The sequence below is a fragment of the Prionailurus bengalensis genome, chromosome E1 (assembly GCF_016509475.1).
Source record: "Prionailurus bengalensis isolate Pbe53 chromosome E1, Fcat_Pben_1.1_paternal_pri, whole genome shotgun sequence".
Taxonomy (NCBI): Eukaryota; Metazoa; Chordata; class Mammalia; order Carnivora; family Felidae; genus Prionailurus; species Prionailurus bengalensis.
Window position 1 is genome coordinate 24,418,602 of NC_057347.1, and position 16,389 is coordinate 24,434,990.

A 16,389-nucleotide genomic window follows, 5' to 3' on the forward strand; every position below is an offset into this window, starting at 1 on the left:
CACTCCACAGAACCAAAGGCCAGGGCTCTGGTTCATTGGTTCCCTTCTCAGAGGTGCACTGACTGATGAGTCACTGGTGAGGAGGTCTGGAAGGCCAGTAAGGTGAGAGGTGTTTGCTAATCTTTCCCTTGCCTCTCTGGGGGCCACAGCCAGGAATCTCCAGAGGTGGCTGCAAAAACTTCCAGAAGAGACTACGGATCAAAGAGCAAGGCTGCCATCTAGTGGAAGAATGGGACAGAATGGCCCAGGTGACATTTTATTGGATCCTCACAAAGAGCCCTGTGAGGGACAGCAGGATGAAGCCTCGTGCTCAAGGCCACCACTGGGGCAGGCAGGGTTGGAGCCTGGATTTGTACCCGTCTAGTCCACAAGAGGAACGAGGCCTTCCTCTACATTCTCACACTGGTTCAAGAGGAATAGGACACCTGGACTAGGCTGCCCAATTCCCTTTGTATGTCTTGACTTCCAGGCAGGGCCCAGGAGGAAAGAGACCCTCTATCCCAGCACAATCTTGGAGACTAACAAGCTGCCACTTCCAACCGCATGTCCAAAATCAAAACAGGAAACTGAACTTCCCTTTGGTCTCCATCGCAGAGCTTCCTGCCCTAAAAGATAGTGCCTAGTAAACAGGGGCCTGGGTGCACTCTCAGGCAAGAGACTCCAGTATATTCGATCATGTGGATGTGTGTGCCCTCTAGCACACACACCTCAGACAGTCCAAGTCAGCCCCCATTACACCTCTCTTGTTCTGGTTCTGAGGACAGTCCTGGGTGCTGAGCCACTCTGGGCCCTGCTGATGTGGCTGAGGTTCCTTGCGGGTCTTAGAGAAGTTGCTCTCTCTTCTCTGCAGAGAAACCCTTCCTCTGGCTGCAAATGGAGTGAAGAAGAATTCCTGCACCGACAGACAAAAGGACAAAAGGGGAAGAGAGAGGATGGAGAAGAGGAAGGACCACGTGTCAGCACTCCCTCTTCTCATCCTCAAAGGATGCATTTGGGGCACATGGGTGGCTTAGTCGGTTGAGCATCTGACTTCAACTCAGGTCATGATCTCATGTCTCATGAGTTCAAGCCCCACATCAGGCTCTAAGCTGACAGCCTGGAGCCTGCTTCAGATTCTGTGTCTCCCTCTCTCTCTGCCCCTCCCCTGCTGACATTCTGTCTCTGTCTCAAAGACAAACATAAAAAAATTTTTTTTAAAAAGATGCATTTTCCCCATCTGGCACATAAAGTGACTGAGGCACAGAAAGACAGGGAAAATTGTTGAGGGTAAAACACCTACACATGTGTGGTCAGAGGGCAAGACGTCAGGCAACAGTAGACTCACCTGCAGCCACGGAGACATTCAAGGAGTCAAGTCCAGAGGGCAGCTGCCGGCCAGGCAGGATTGTAAGGAGAAGCTGGCAGGAGGCCTGTACCTCCTTGGACAGACCAGATCCCTCATTACCTGCAGGGCATAGAGGCAGAGGGTTAAGGATGCCCCAGTTGGACACATGGGCACTCTGGACATGCACATCTGAACAAGGAAAAGTGGGGACATCTACCTACCCAGCACTAGGACAGTAGGCCGGTCCCAGAGGAACTCCAAGCAGCTAGTGACAGGGATCTCAGCGAACGAGGAAATCTCAGGCCCCAGGCAGCCCACTGTGCCAGCTACGAGCCAGCCCTCCCGGGCTCTGGCCTGAAAGGAGGAAGAAGAAATCAAGTTCTAGGTCACGAAACCTTCATTCAAGCCCCAGCTGAGGAGCTGGTCTTGCGCACATAGTCATTCCCTTGCTGATCCATTCAATTCATCAACGGTTATTAAGCCTCTAGAATGGGCAGGCTCTGTTCTAAGTGATGGGGACAGGGCAGAGAACAAAATGGGCCCAAATCCCAGCTACCCAGTGGAAGGGTGATCAGGGAAGGCCTCACTGAGGCAATACTGGAGTGGAGACCTGAACGAGATGAAGGAGTACCAAGCATACATCTGGGGGCAGATTAATCTAGGCAGAAATGAGTTAAGTGCAAAGGCTGAGGCTGGCACTTATGTGACACATGGGAGGAACAGTGGAGTGGCAAGGTGGTGGCGGGTGGGGAGGGAGGACGAGAGGGAGGGAGACAGGAGAGGGAACAAAGAGCCACATAAGGTAGGACCTCAAAGGCCACTAGAAGGACTTTGGCTTTTGCTCTCTGAGAGAGATGTGAAGACTTTGAAAGGTTCTGAGCAGAGAAGTAACATGTTTCTTTTTTTTTTTTTTTTTAATTTTTTTTCAACGTTTATTTATTTTTGGGACAGAGAGAGACAGAGCATGAACGGGGGAGGGGCAGAGAGAGAGGGAGACACAGAATCGGAAACAGGCTCCAGGCTCTGAGCCATCAGCCCAGAGCCTGACGCGGGGCTAGAACTCACGGACCGCGAGATCGTGACCTGGCTGAAGTCGGACGCTTAACCGACTGCGCCACCCAGGCGCCCCGAGAAGTAACATGTTTCAACAGAATCACTCTGCCTGCTGGGTTGAGAGCCAATAGCAAGAGATGGGACATTCCCACAATAACGCAGGCAAGAGATGATGGAGGCCTGCGCCAGAGTGGGAGCTGCAGAGATGGGGAGGATTGGTGGTAATACAAAAATACCTTCATGGTATGGGGCGCCTGGGTGGCGCAGTCGGTTAAGCGTCCGACTTCAGCCAGGTCACGATCTCGCGGTACGTGAGTTCGAGCCCCGCGTCGGGCTCTGGGCTGATGGCTCAGAGCCTGGAGCCTGTTTCCGATTCTGTGTCTCCCTCTCTCTCTGCCCCTCCCCCATTCATGCTCTGTCTCTCGCTGTCCCAAAAATAAATAAACGTTGAAAAAAAATTAAAAAAAAAAAAAAGAAAAAAAAAAAGAAAAAAAATACCTTCATGGTAAAACCAAAAGAATTTGTGGATAGGGTGGGCCATGGCAAGCAGGAAGAATCAAGGCCACCACAGCATTGGCCCTAAATAAAGGGATGCGGTTGCCATCGATAGAGTTGGGCAAAGTCTACAGAAGGAAGTGCTTGGCTTCGAAAATGTGAAGTTTGAAATGCCCCTCAGACCACAAAAGAAGCTGTTGAGTAAGCAACTTGATAATACGAATCTGGGGTTGAGAAGTCAGATCCAGGCTAGCATATACATTTGGGAGGCAGCCAAGCATAGGTGGTATTTAATGCCCTGAGACTGGATGAAACCAAGAAATGAACACATACAGAACAGAGATCCAAGGACTGGGCCTGGGAGACCTGGGGGGCAGATGGTCATGGGAGCAGTCAAATGCAAGGCAAGACTGCCCCCTTGTGTCCATCAGTAGAAGCACAACTGAAGACAGAAACCTGGACCAGGAAAGGGGTTTCTTTACTTAGGTTTACCCCTTCCTGGATATCAAAGTTGTTGTTGTTGGTGGTGGTGGTGGTGGTTTGTTTGGGTTTTGGTTTTCTGTAGGGTTGGGGGGGTGGGCTGGAGAAAGGCATAAGTGAATCTGTCTTTGTTCAAAGAGCCTTTCAGGCTGCGCCCCCACTCAGAATGCATGACTCCTGCCAACCAGCTTCTCACAGTCCATCACACCATTTACTGAAAACGTACTTAGTAGGCAGCGAGGATCTGAGGTATACTAGCCTCCAAGGCAAAGAGGTATGCCTGGAGAAGGAGTACAGTAAAGGGAATGAAGCTAGGAAGTCTTTAACTTCAGATTCTGCCCTCCTTATGGTTTTGAAAATTCCAGAATCCTTCCCTTCCAAAAGGGATTTAGAAGGACGTAGGAAACGATGCCAACATTCCCCTTTCTCTCCCCTTCTTTCATCAACTGCTGGATGAGTGCCCTTGGAGAGAATGAGTTTGTCTCGTTTCTTCTCTACCCACCGTCCGCCTCCCCGTCATTACCTGTAAAAAACCGGCCAGGTCATCAGTGGAGAACAGGTCCATCACCTCCATAGCCCCCGCGCTGGCTTTGCTGACTACCGGAGTGAGTGGGCAGCTGCAAATTTCCCCATGCCCTGCATTAAACTGGGTAATCTCAAACCCGGTGCTTTGCCCTAGCCAACCCCCACCTCCCCGCCCCGCCTTCCTGGCCCTGGCCCCCAAGGGTTAAGGGTGAGAATTCTGACGATGGGGCGAGGGATCAAGGGTCAAGGTGCTTAGAAACTCGGTTGTGCCCCAAAGCGGGGCACATGGGGATTAAGGGATGTCCATGCCTGTTTCTCCCGCTGGTGATGACTTTATCCACTCCGAGAAAATGAGCAGAACGCAGCACGCCCCCAAGGTTCCGGGGATCCTGGAGCCCTTCGAGGACAAGCCACAGCTGCCGGGGGTCGTCGCCTGGCCTCGCCTCCCCGACCTCAGTCCAAGGCCGAGGCTGAAGCGGGCTCACCTCCATGCAGACGCCCTGGTGGACCTGGTAGCGGCACAGGGCGTCCAGCTTCTGCCGTCTGGGCCGCAGAACTGGTATGTCACGCGCCTCTGCCGCCCGGAGCAGCTCGGCCCGCTCCCCTTGCAACCCTGACTTGCCGGCCTGGAGCAGAAGCCTGGCCACGCGGCGACGAGCAGCTCGCAGAGCCAGGAGACAAGGGGACAGGCCAAACAGACGCTCCAGTCCCTCCGCAGATCGCGGGGTCCGCGCCAGGTCATCCAGTAGCAGGCGGCTCAGCTCCTCCCCGCCGGGCCGCTCCCCACGCCTCGCCGCTTGAGAGGAATGACGCGCGAGCAGGCGACCCGAAAACCGCGAGGTCGCGCCCCTGACGGCCCAGAGCAGTGCCATGGTCGATGCCCCCTGCTACGTCATCAGGATTGGTCACTCCCGCCACGGCCCGCTCCGGGTCCCCAACATTGGCGAAGGAGACCCGATGGCCGTCTCTACCTCGCCCCCTCAGAGTACGAATAGCCTGGATTCTCGACTTAGACTACCCACAACCAGGTAGCCTAACCAAGGCCGCCCCTCCCCGGCTCCCACGTGGGCTACTGTGCTTCCGGGTTCGGGCGGCCCGCCCCCTGCCCGCTGACGCACTGCGCATGCCCGACCGCCAGGCGGTGCCCACAGCGCCTCCTGCAGGACTAGCTGAGCCGCAGCCTTCTCTGTACCTGCTGGGCTGCCCCCTACTACCGGCATCATTCTGTGCCTTTCGAGGTCCCAGAAGGCTGGAGGGCCACATTCACCCAGACACCGGCAAAAGCCACTTGAAAAGGGATGTGTTCCAACCAGGTCAGTCGTGGTGATTCCCCCCCGCCCCCCCGACATCCAGTCCACCACCAGGTGCTGGGGATTTTCGTCAGAAGCTTCTGCATCCAGCCCCTCCTCTGCACCTCCACTGCCTTGTCAAACCCTCAGCATCAGTCAACAGGACGCCAGCAGTAACTTCCTATCCCGTGGCGGCTGATTCTCCAAGTGACAGCTCTGTGCCTCTCCTGCACCTGCTGACAAGCCAACTGATGTCCTTGGCCCATAGGTAATCACCAGACTCTTTGCTCAGCACACAGACCTCTGGTGATCCAGGCAGCAGCTTCCTTTTCGGCCCCATCTCACTCCTGCACTACATTCTGTGCTGTTCCCATGACATTGCCTGCTTTTTTGGCCTCCCGGCCTTGTATCCATTGTTGTCCTCTTTCCTGGCTGGCAAACTCCTACCCATTTTCAAGACTCAACCCAAACCCACATCTGCTACCTAAGGTAATCCACACTCCAGGAGTGATGCCCCAAAGCGCCCACCTTCCCACTCACCTGGAAGAAATTCTGAGGCACAACCACCCCTGATCACAGAAAAGGAGAAAGAACAGAAAGATACTCCTGAAGCCAAGGTAGGTTGTTGCAATTTTTCTTTTTTAATTATCACAGTGAAACCCAGTTGGGAGGCAGGGCCTGATATTCAGCTGCCATAGTCAGTGTGGAGTGATGACCCCACTGGGAGCAGAGAAGCCAAGCCTGGGCTGGAGAACAGGGGTGGGTGAAGAGAAGAGGCAATAGGGGTAGTAGGGCAGGGAGAGGAGGAAGCCTAGGGCCTTGGATAGCTATTCAGATAGAAGGTGAGGGCTTCTCTCTGCCACCTCCTCCTTGAGGGACAGGGGTTGGGGTACAAGAAGATAGGGGGAAGCCCCCCTTTTGGCCATACTTCCTTCCCTAGGTCAAAAGGAAGAGACCAAAGAGAGCACACAAAGGCCAAGAAGACTAAGAAGCAGACCAATAATGAGTTAACAGGTAAAACAATCGGGGACACCTAACCTCTCCCCAGCCCACTGTTCATATTTGTGGTGGACGTAATTTGATAAGACATAAAAACTTCCAAAAATTTGTAGCCCCTGGTGGGTTGGAGAGAGGAAGCAGAATCCAGGAGTCTGGAAATCAACACCTAAAATCCAGAGGCAGGAGCTAAGCCGTGAGGCATGGGGACGGAAGACAGAACTCCCCACAGGAAACTAGATCACCTACTCCATGGACCTCATCTGGATGTCTCCAATCTGCTGGAAGGCACAAGGCTTGAGGCAGACAGGATGCTCTCCCCACCCGCTAGGCCTCCCTGCTGTCCTCCTCTGAGATGTCTGGGCTCTTCCAGGGGGTGGACAGTCAAGGCCAGACTCACCTGGACACGTGGAAGGGTGCTTGAGGACATAGATGACAGCCTCAGCCACATCTTCAGGTTTGAGACACTGGAGAGTATGGGAGGAAAGAGGGATGGTGAGGGCAGAGTGAACCTCCCACCTCTGATGTCCTCTCCAACATCTTCATCCCCACCCCAACCCTCCAGGAGGGGTGACAGGCTGGCTAGAAGAGTGTGGTCTAAAGGCCAGGGTTCCCTCTGCATTCACTTAGGGAGTGAGTGGCTCACTGGCCTCAGAGTGAGGCCTCACCTTTATGCGTTCATAGATGGAAGCTGCCTTCTCAGGGTCCTTGTTGTGGAGTTTGAAGGAGAATTGTGTCTCCACCACTTCTGGAGAGATGCACTGGACCAACAGAGAGGGTCTGCTCAGGAGCTGAGCTGAGCCCTGCCTCCATCCCAGTCAGAAGCTAAACTTAGGGGAGAGACAGGATGGAAAACACGGGGGCCCCCCTGCTTCACAGTGATGGCTGCCCAATGTCCAGCAGCCACCTCCTCCTCCCAAAGCTGCCACTAGCAATGATCACAATGACACCTACCACCTATGGAGCCCTTCTCAGGTAAGTGTTTTACAAAATGGTGTCCCTTAAGACTTCATCACTGGGTTGGTATCACCATCTCCATTTTACAAATGAGTAAGGCTGAGGCTTGGAGGGGTTAAGTGAGTTGCCCAAGGTCATGTGGCCTTTCAGGGAAGAGCCCAGAGTCTGGGTTTACAGCCACGGTTTCCCACAGCCCCTGCTCTCCTTCAGTCTCACCTACTGTGTTCCCTTCTGGTCAGCCCCCTCCCATCTCAAAGTCAGTGGCATGAAGCTCAAAGGGCTACTCAGGGTCATGCCAGCAGCAGCAGAGCCCAGGAGCTCTGTGCCCCTCACACTCCCAGCAGGGCATCCTGAACAGTATGAGTGTGGGGTGCAGAAGGCCTGTGCCTACCCTGTCCCCACCAGGGCCAGGCCTCACCCTCACTGTGGCTCAAATGTGGGTCTGGGCCTCCCAAAGCTCTTGCCTCAGTCCCTCTGTCAGTGTGGTGATGGCATACTTGGTAGCACTATAGAAATGGATCACAGAGTGGGGTGACACTTGGTGACCAGACATGCTGGGTGGAGGAAAGGAGGGGAAAGAAGAGAGTGAAGCTGCTGATGGACCAGCAGTGCCCCCTGCTGGACCAGTCAGCCCCACCACCTAGATGCTGCAGGAAAGTCTTCTCAAGGGGACCTCTTTACAGGCCATCCTGGTGGCCCAATGATGTAGCTCCAGCTATTCAAGCAGCTCCTGTAAGTCCTGCTCTTCCTAGAAGTCCAACTAGGGGCTGGCACTTGATATACACTATTTTTCTCTCGCCATAATTGTGCCATTTGGCTGTTAACTGGGTATTAAGTCCCTATTTCACCACCAATGAAACTGATGTCCAAAGAGGTCAAATGAACTGCAACAGATCACTCAGCTTGGAGGGTGAGTGGTGATCTGAGCTTTAGCCCTTGTCCACCTGCCTCACCTGTTGATATTAATGATGTGCCCGTCATCCACCTTCCATTCCTTCATGGACTGGTAGGCTTCCCGTGTGCAGATGCTGAGGGCCAGCATGTTCACCTGCAGCCCAGGGAGGGCAGTGGGGTATCTCTAGCTTGGGCCCATCTGAGCAGGTAATAGAGCCACAGAGCCCGTCCAGGGGAGTGGCATTCCAAAACAGTGTCCAGGTCCTACCTGAGACCAACAATGGTTCCAGGGTACCTTGCCTTAGGTGCCTCTCCCCCTAAAGCCACCAGCCCCAGCTGAGAGCAGTGCTAATTCCTCTCCCCAGGTAACCCCCACGTCCAAGATTCTGCAAACAGCAGTGGGAAACTCCCAAACTCATCCATGACCCAGGAAACCTCCCTGTCTTGGATGTCTCCTCTACAAACAACAGAACCTCTGCCTTAGAGAACTATCTCCTTTTCTTCCTCAAATACCCTCTCCTCTCTTATCTGGGTCAGCTTCCCTGGCCTTGCTCTCTAAAAAGCCTAAAATCCAGGGCGCCTGGGTGGCTCAGTCAGTTAAGCGTCTGACTTCAGCTCAGGTCATGATCTAGTGGTTTGTGGGTTCGAGCCCTGCATGGGGGAGTGCACTGACAGCTCAGAGCCTGGAGCCTGCTTCAGATTCTGGGTCTCCCTCTCTCTTTGCCCCTCCCCCACTCACGCTCTGTGTCTCTCTCTCTCTCAAAAATAATAAAAAAATTAAAATAAAGATAAAAAGCCTAAAATCCTTCCAAAATGGCTTTAAAAATCTCTCTCCTTGGTGTGCCTGCGTGGCTCAGTAGGTTAAACATCTGACTCTTGATTTCAGCTCAGGTCATGATCTCACAGTTTGTGTGTTCAAGCCCCATGTGGGGCTCTGCGCTGACAGTGCAGGGCCTGCTTGGGATTCTCTGTCTCCCTCTCTCTCTGCCCCTCCTCCCTCCCCTGCTTGCCTGTGTTCTCTCTCTCTCAAAATAAACATTTTTTAAAAATAAATAAATAGTGGCTCAGTCAGTTAAGGGTCTGATTCTTGGTTTTGACTCAGGTCATGGTCTCATGGTTCATGAGTTCCAGCCTCACACTGGGGTGGGTGCTGACAGCTCAAGGCCTGCTTGGGATTGTCTCTCTGTCTCTCTCTCTCTGCCCCTCCCTCACTCATGCGAGCACGCTCTCTCTCGCTCTCTCTCTCTCCCCTAATAAATAAGCTTAAAAAAAAAAGAAACCCCTAAATAAATAAATTAATTAATTAAAAAAAAAATCTCTCTCCTCAAGTATAGACCCTAGCCTCTCTCTGCCTTACCCAGCTACTCTCTGCTCCTTTCCTATCTCCTCCCTTAAGACTATAAGTAGAGAAGGCCTGACCTTCCTTCCTTCCATGCCTTCCTCTAGACTCTGTTCCATCTACAAGATTAGGCACAGAGACTCTTTATGGGGGTGGGGTAGCTGGTCAGAAGATGGCAGGGGACCTCCTAAGCACATGGGGCTTTCTGCCTTCCTTGGCCTCTGCCAGAGGTGACCCAAAATCCCCACCCTTCATCGAACAAAGGCCTGAAGAAGTATCTCAGCTCCAAAGCTCCTGCCAAGCCACACCCCTGCCCCATGAGGACAAGCACAGATAAAGCTTTCAGCAGGTCCTCAAGTCTCTCCTCCTGAGTAGAGACAAGACCAGCCAGGATATTAGATGTTTCTCTTTATCAGGTGTCAGAGCCAGGCATCAGGACAGAACACCCTCGTCATGAACCTGCCTCAGCATTCATAGCAGAAGGACACGAGGACCTTTTTCTGGCCTGCTTAGCAATGTGTATTTATGAGGCAGAAAACTCAACTCTGAGGACAGATGGAATAAGAGGAACAGGTCCCTGAGACCAGGAGAGTGATTCTCCTAAGGCTGGTGGGGTGGAGGGTGGAGATGTCTCAGAAGACGATCCTAATAGAATTACATAGTGTTGAAGCTGGAAAGGGCCTTAGGGACTCAATATATGTCCCTCATTTTACAGATGTGCAAGATCTCAGATCTCCCAGAAGGCTGTCTGAGGGCAGGGATAGTGCTTCATTTTCACTGTTCACTGTTTCAATGTTCATTGTTCATTTCTAGGCCCAAGCAACTTTTAGGTGCTAAATCAATTGTGGGGAAAAGATCCATCCCATGTACACACTGTTTTCAACTTCTCAGGATACTTTTATACCCTAATATTGCCCCATAATATAGTCTAGAAGTTGAAAACCCATGTCCTGAAGGCTGTGTTTGGTCTGTACAAAGTTTTAAAACATTTGTAATTCACTCCCAATGTGCACTGGAAGCTTTCATTCCCTCAAAAAATATCTATTGAGTGTTTATGGGCTGAGGCCATAACAGAGAATAAACCAGACAAAAATCCTTGCCCTTGTGGAGCTGAGGTTTTGGTAAATGGGAGGGGTAGGATGTCACATAAAAACCCAGGCTCTCCACTCCTCTCAAAGAAATGATAAGATCTGGCCACACTGGACCCACAGTGCTCCACAGCAGGGATGCTGGATTTCAGCAGCCACCCTTGTACTTGGCCATGTGCTCTCCCACTTACTGCAGACTCCCCTGACTCACTTCACTCATTTAGCTATTTACCTGGCCCCAGGGGATACTGGGGTTTGTGGCCCCAGATATTGATGTGTGTTCACCCCAATTAAATGTGACAAGGCTGATAGAGAATAACCACCTGCCTGAAGCCACACCATGACTGGCAGGGCTGGGTGAGAACCTCATCTCCTGTCTCTTGGTTCCTTTTCTTGTAAGACCATATTCTCAAGCACTCAGCACGGTGCCAGCACATGGGAACATTCAATAAATAGCAGTTCTCTTCCCTACCAGTCTTTCTTCCAGTAGAAGGAAATCAGCCTGGACTTTAAGAACTGCCCCTTTAAGGGACTCAGAGGAAAGAAGAATGGAAAAGATATGGCCATTCATCCACTCACTATGCCTCTGGTAGGGAAAGAAGCAAGGGGAGAGCCAAGGTGCCCCAGTTATGAAGCCAAAGTTCCCTCCTGTTACATGTCCTATCCTGAGCAGCCCTCTGGTTCACAAAGCCCTGGCTCCCCATTCTCCTCCCAACCCCCCACTCCAGGTCTGCAGCCCTTACATTGAACATGTCCTTCCAGCTGCTGGTGTTGCCTGAGAGCAGAGTGTCAGGCCAGGCCAAGCCAGCATTGTTGATGCAGATGTCCACACCACTGTGCTGAGAGCAGAGAGCCAAGAACATGGAGAGGATGTCCTCCTCACTGGACAGATCACATCTGTGGGGGATCAAAGTCCTGGGATAGCCTATACTCTTACATTTGGCAGCCAGCTCCTATGAAACCCAACAAGGGGCTAACTGGGGTGAGCGGCTCCCACACCTTCCCACCCAGAGACAGTCTTCTTCTGCTGTCACCACTCAGAGAACTCTCTCCTTTGACAGTCACCTTCCAGCCATATAGTTGTTGGGACTACTTGTCCTCTTTGATCAAAGTCCAGGGGATAAGAGCACTCCCTGAGTGAGGGGAGTTTGGGAATGGAGTTGAAATCGTCAATGGAAGACTCTCACAATAAACTTGAATCTTCATTTCTGAGAAGAGAGTAGGGAGCCAGTGGTCCAAGGCATAGCATGATCTCCATCTCTTCTGCCTCTCCTCCAACAGGAACCCCTTCTCTGCTTATAGGTAAGCTACACCTCTCACCCCACCCCCTGCTTCTTCTACCAGCGCCAGGAATCACTGAGCTGATTATGCCAGGATTCTCTCCCCTCCCCTTGCCTCATCTAGCTCCTTCCAGAGGGCTTATGTGTCATCCTCCCTCCACAGAATGCAGCCAGTTGGCTCTCAGATTGGGCCCAACTGCCAGCCTCCCCTTGCCCTACCTATAGGAAAGGTCAGGAAGTCAGGACAGATTCTTTCTCTCTGTCCCACAGTGTACCATACTCTACCCCAGAATTTCTTGAGATATGATGAAGCAAGTTAGGTGGCAGGTGACACTGGGAAGCCCTAGTGTATCGACAGGGACCTCAGCACACGGAGGAGCCCTGAGATGGAAAGACCTGAGAATACAGAGCCACTGGGAGGTGGTTGTGAGGGATACAGACATTCAGAAGCAGAAAGAAACCAAGCTCCGTGGCCTTAGAGGCCAGTGAGTGGGCATCTGAGCCTCATAAAGGTGACTGTACATGTACAGGAGGGAGAGAGTTGGGTGGTAGGGGGTGCCCTAGAGAAAGGCCAGCTTGGGCCAGTTGCCTTGGCCTGGAACCCTTCCCTCCCCGCCAAGTCAAGATGGGAATAAAGGGCTGGCTCAGGTGACCTAGGAAACTCTTTTCTGCTTTAACTTTCCAAGAGTTCAAAAGGTATGGTCCTCTGGGACTTAGAAGGCCCCCTTTACCCAATTTCACCTATTCACAACCACCTCAGGAAATAGGGCTTCTCTCTGTCGGAGGCCAGAACTCAAACTCTGTTTTAGTGTCAATTGATAAAAGCAAACTAGGCACAAGGAAGCCTGGGATTCTCCCCTTCCCTGGCATGCAACTTGTCCCTTCCACCTCCAGACTCAAATCCCTGCAAGAAAGCCAGAATGAAGGGCCTGGGGACATCTTTCTCCCTGTCGCTGCCTTCTCTTTGTCCCACCTGTCCTCATCTATCTTCAGAAATGACTTGAAACCATGTCAGTCCCCTCACAGAACAGGCATTTCCCCCTCATTAAAAGAGTCATCTTGGGGCTGAGTGAACAGCCTGAGGATCCCCCTTGAAGCTCAGGGACCCCCTTTCCTGGCTGGTTTGGGGTAGTAGGAAGAGAAGGCAAGAGTGACTTTAGACTTAAGGAATCCAGTGGTCTAAGCCCTGGTCTGATCCTCTAGGCTCCAAGGCTAGGGTTGGGCCCTGAACTCCTCAGAATAGGAGAAAGGGAGGAGGAGAGTAGGGCAGTGGTACAGCTGGGTGACCTTGGGACTATCTAGGTGGCTATAAAGTGTACCTTTGGTCAGCAGAAGGGGAGGGGAAAGCCCTCCTTCTGGTACACCTTCTCCCTCTGTCCCCACCCAAAGCCTCCTGGTACAGGGATTTTGAACAATGGTGGAGATAAAGCCCTGCAGCTAATCGCTAGCCCAAACCCTGAGAGTGATCTTGTCAGGTGCAAATCCAAAGATGACCTATGATGAAAATTTCCCATCTTCTTCCTTCCTGTTACAACATGGCCAACTTCCTTTTTCTTTGAGCTCTTGTTGCTCACAACTTGGGGCTCCCAACCCTAGTTTAAGAGAAAAACCAGTAGTTCCAGTTCCGTATTGCTTTGTCCCCTCAGGGCTTACATAGTCAATGCCCTATTTCACCCCTCAGTCCCACCCAAGACAGTGCAACTGGAGAAAGGTTGATCTGTAAATATCCCATTGGTCTGTTAGGCCCATTTGGTAAGGGTTAACCCTCAAATTGGGGGTTGGGGAAGGAGAGGGTGAGTTTCTTCTGAAAAGCTCTATTCCCACCCCAACCCCACCCTCAGTGCTGGGTGAAAAATTATCATGATCAAAACCTCTAGTTCCTGTTCATCTGGCTGGCCAGCCACTTTGGTTGGCTTTGTGGACTCAGTCTGGGGACTAGAGGAAACAATCTAGTAGCCAATTTAGCCACTGAGGCCAGAAAGCTTTCTTTCCTTCTCCCTGGCTGCCTAGCTAGCCCTGATCTCTGGCTTCCCTTTTCCTCAGCCGACCTGGGCAGGCAGATAGGTACGGAGAAATATGCCAAGGAGTTGGTACACTGGAGTAGAGGCTGTTAGGAGTAGGGTCTCCTTAAAAGAAGGGACTTCTGAAAGGGAAGGTAGAGGCCTGCCCTACTAGGCATCTCATCCCTCATAGTCTGATCCGGTTGCAAATGGCCTTGCGGGAGCAGCAAGTGGGGGCAGCGTCGCAGCCTAGGTCAGACCACTCCGCCTCCCGGACCGTACACCAGCGGAAACAACGCCTCCCAGAAGGTCCCTCTCCCCGGCGGGGACTTACCTCGATGTTGCTCACGGGGCTGGCACAACCCACTACCTTCAGTCCCTGGTGGACGAGGGCCCGGGCCACAGCCGCGCCGATGCCCCCGAAGCTCCTGTCACCAGTGCCAGCCGGTCACGCCACGGCTCCATGCCGGTCCTGGCCATGGTCCCCAGCCGCCCGCCCACCTCGCTCCGCGATACGGACATTTGGATCGCGGAACTCCTCTCCGGGTCGCAAGGGCTCGGACGCATTTTGGTCACCACCGCGGCCGCCGTTGCCGATCTGCACCCCCCCGCCCCCTCAGAGCCGCGCCTTAACCTGCCTCCATTCTGCCCGGCCCGGGCTGGGGCTCCACCCTCCCGCTTCTCCGCGACCGACCACATCTAGCGGGAATCAGTCGCGGCCTTCCCGCCTCTTCCGGCCCCGCCCCATGCCTGACGGGAGGTGGGAAACTGTGCTTTCCTCTGTGCCGGCGGGTGCAGAGGGTTCCCGGGTGGCCTGTGGTCCTGCTTTGATGAGCTCTTCCCTTAGGGGCAGGGAAACCGAGGTTTAGGGGGGGCTTGCTCCAGGCCCGAGGCCGTTCGTATTCTTGCCCCCTTGTTCAGTCTCCCCTCCCAGTTCCTGACCCCTATGGCAAGAAGGAGAAATTACGGGCTCTTAAGGTGACTCCAACGCCCGCCCTCTGGCTGATGCGAAGGATTCAGCCTAGAAAAGGCTGAGTGCCTCAGCTATCATCCCTGAGTTACCCTCTCAACCCTACCTGATCCCTTGGCTTTACTAGAATGACAACTCAAGGTTAAAAATGGAAACACCCTCCAGTACACGTGTGTTAGGGGATTGTATCCCTACTGGCCTACTGTCTCCAACTGTCCTAGACCCTCCCACTCCCAGTGAAAAAATATATCACTGTGTACCAAAGATTAAAAGTAAAAGCTAACATTTACTGAATGCTGTGTAATTGGCACTTCTAAGCACTTTAAATATATTAGCATATGCACATAAACTCTTTAAGATACTACGTATTAGGCTTCATTTTGTAAGTGACTGAGACAGAAAGGGGTAAAGCATGGTTTGGACTTTAAGCCATGCAGTCTTAGGTCCAGGGGATGTGCTCCTAAACTGCCTTCATTCCATTCTGCCTTTTGTCTCTTCTTGGGTTGTTGGTTTTGCTCTCTGACCACTCAGGATGTTCCATCAAAACTCTGAAAACTGCCTTACATCTGCATCCTTAATATAGCTATCTTCCAAAGAAAAACACATCTCTGCATAACTACTGGAATCCCTCCACTGCAAGCAATGGCATAAGCAGTATGTGAGGCTGCTTTATTCATTCACCAAGTACTCATGTGTTTGGCCCAAGGATAAAGATTAAAACAAAATAAAACCAGTCCTTGCTTTTAGGGATCTCAGGAGAAAACTTGACAAGTGGTTAAGAAAGGTTTGAGCTTAGAGCCAAGGGCTCTGGGAGTCCCTTAGTCATTTTTTATGGATTCCAGGATGAAAGTAAACAAAGGCCAGAGAGGAGTCATGACTCATTTTTACCTCTGCCCCATCCCTATGCAACACTTAGATTTGAAAAGACAACTGAAGAGGTGTATCGAAGAAATGCCACCAACTATAAAAATTAAATCTAAGCTTTTGCTGTTGCCCACCTGAAATCTGATTAAGTGGTACACAGCCCATAAAATTCACTGCATCCCCACTGCACAGAGGTATTGACTGTCCCACTACTTGCCTGCTGCCCACCAATATTATCAACATTGAGACACAAAGCTCTGAGCACATGTGTTTATCGAACTATTGACTCAACCTTTTAAATGGCAGCCAAGTTGCTATTCCTGGGGGAATCTCTTCTCTCCTTCAGTACTCACAGTTCATGAAAGCAGTAAACTGTAATGCCACAGTGACTTTATTGTTGGAAACCAGATAAGGAGTATGCACTTATGGACCGCAATGTGGTTAGCTCTAGGCGCAGTCTTTTGGTCCCAGGTCTACATGCTAAAGTAATTACTTTTCAGACAACCCTTGGTTGAAATTTCTGCCAAGTTCTGTTTTCATTCTTCCAGTTCAGTATGAATCTCTGAATTTAAGGCACTTTATGTTAAGTGATACCAGGGAATTTTAAATAATAGCAATTAATCTCATGAGAAAGATGCTAGCCAGTATTTAAGGGTATTGCAGCAAATTTATTCTTTCAAAACAAAAGATTGAAAAGTGCTTTTCTCAGCTCTAGTCAAGGGAAGAGTTTTGTCCTCAACAATTTGTATCTCTATCCTCATTTGCTCTTCATCCTAACATCAACACTGGTCAAATACCAAGTTCAGAAGTGGCAAATATGAAAATACTGCCACAC

General features: G+C 51.7%; 2 protein-coding genes across 2 annotated transcripts; both read right to left on the bottom strand.

Annotated features, from left to right (window-relative positions):
• Positions 1-219: 219 nt before the first annotated feature.
• MRM1 (mitochondrial rRNA methyltransferase 1) lies at positions 220-4,985 on the bottom strand. The gene is made up of 5 exons (XM_043583845.1): positions 4,187-4,985; positions 3,876-3,969; positions 1,546-1,678; positions 1,325-1,444; positions 220-892 (listed from the first exon to the last, which is right to left on the bottom strand). Exons 1-5 carry the CDS (start codon positions 4,747-4,749, stop codon positions 822-824), a joined length of 981 nt encoding a protein of 326 aa, XP_043439780.1. The 5' UTR covers positions 4,750-4,985; the 3' UTR covers positions 220-821.
• A 799-nt stretch (positions 4,986-5,784) lies between these two features.
• Positions 5,785-16,292, bottom strand: DHRS11 (dehydrogenase/reductase 11). Its single transcript, XM_043583846.1, is given in 7 exon segments — positions 5,785-6,629; positions 6,831-6,923; positions 7,544-7,673; positions 8,073-8,167; positions 11,184-11,393; positions 14,055-14,143; positions 14,146-16,292. Coding segments are annotated over 7 exon segments (1,113 nt in total). The 5' UTR covers positions 14,420-16,292; the 3' UTR covers positions 5,785-6,407.
• Positions 16,293-16,389: the final 97 nt, after the last annotated feature.

Excerpts from the sequence above, each read along its gene's own strand:
- MRM1 (XM_043583845.1), bottom strand. The coding sequence starts at position 4,749 with ATGGCACTGCTCTGGGCCGTCAGGGGCGCGACCTCGCGGTTTTCGGGT. Across the intron at positions 3,970-4,186 it reads ATCACCAGCGGGAGAAACAG|CTGCCCACTCACTCCGGTAG; the intron begins GCATGGACATCC and ends GGAAATTTGCAG. Across the intron at positions 1,445-1,545 it reads GCCTACTGTCCTAGTGCTGG|GTAATGAGGGATCTGGTCTG; the intron begins GTAGGTAGATGT and ends TATGCCCTGCAG.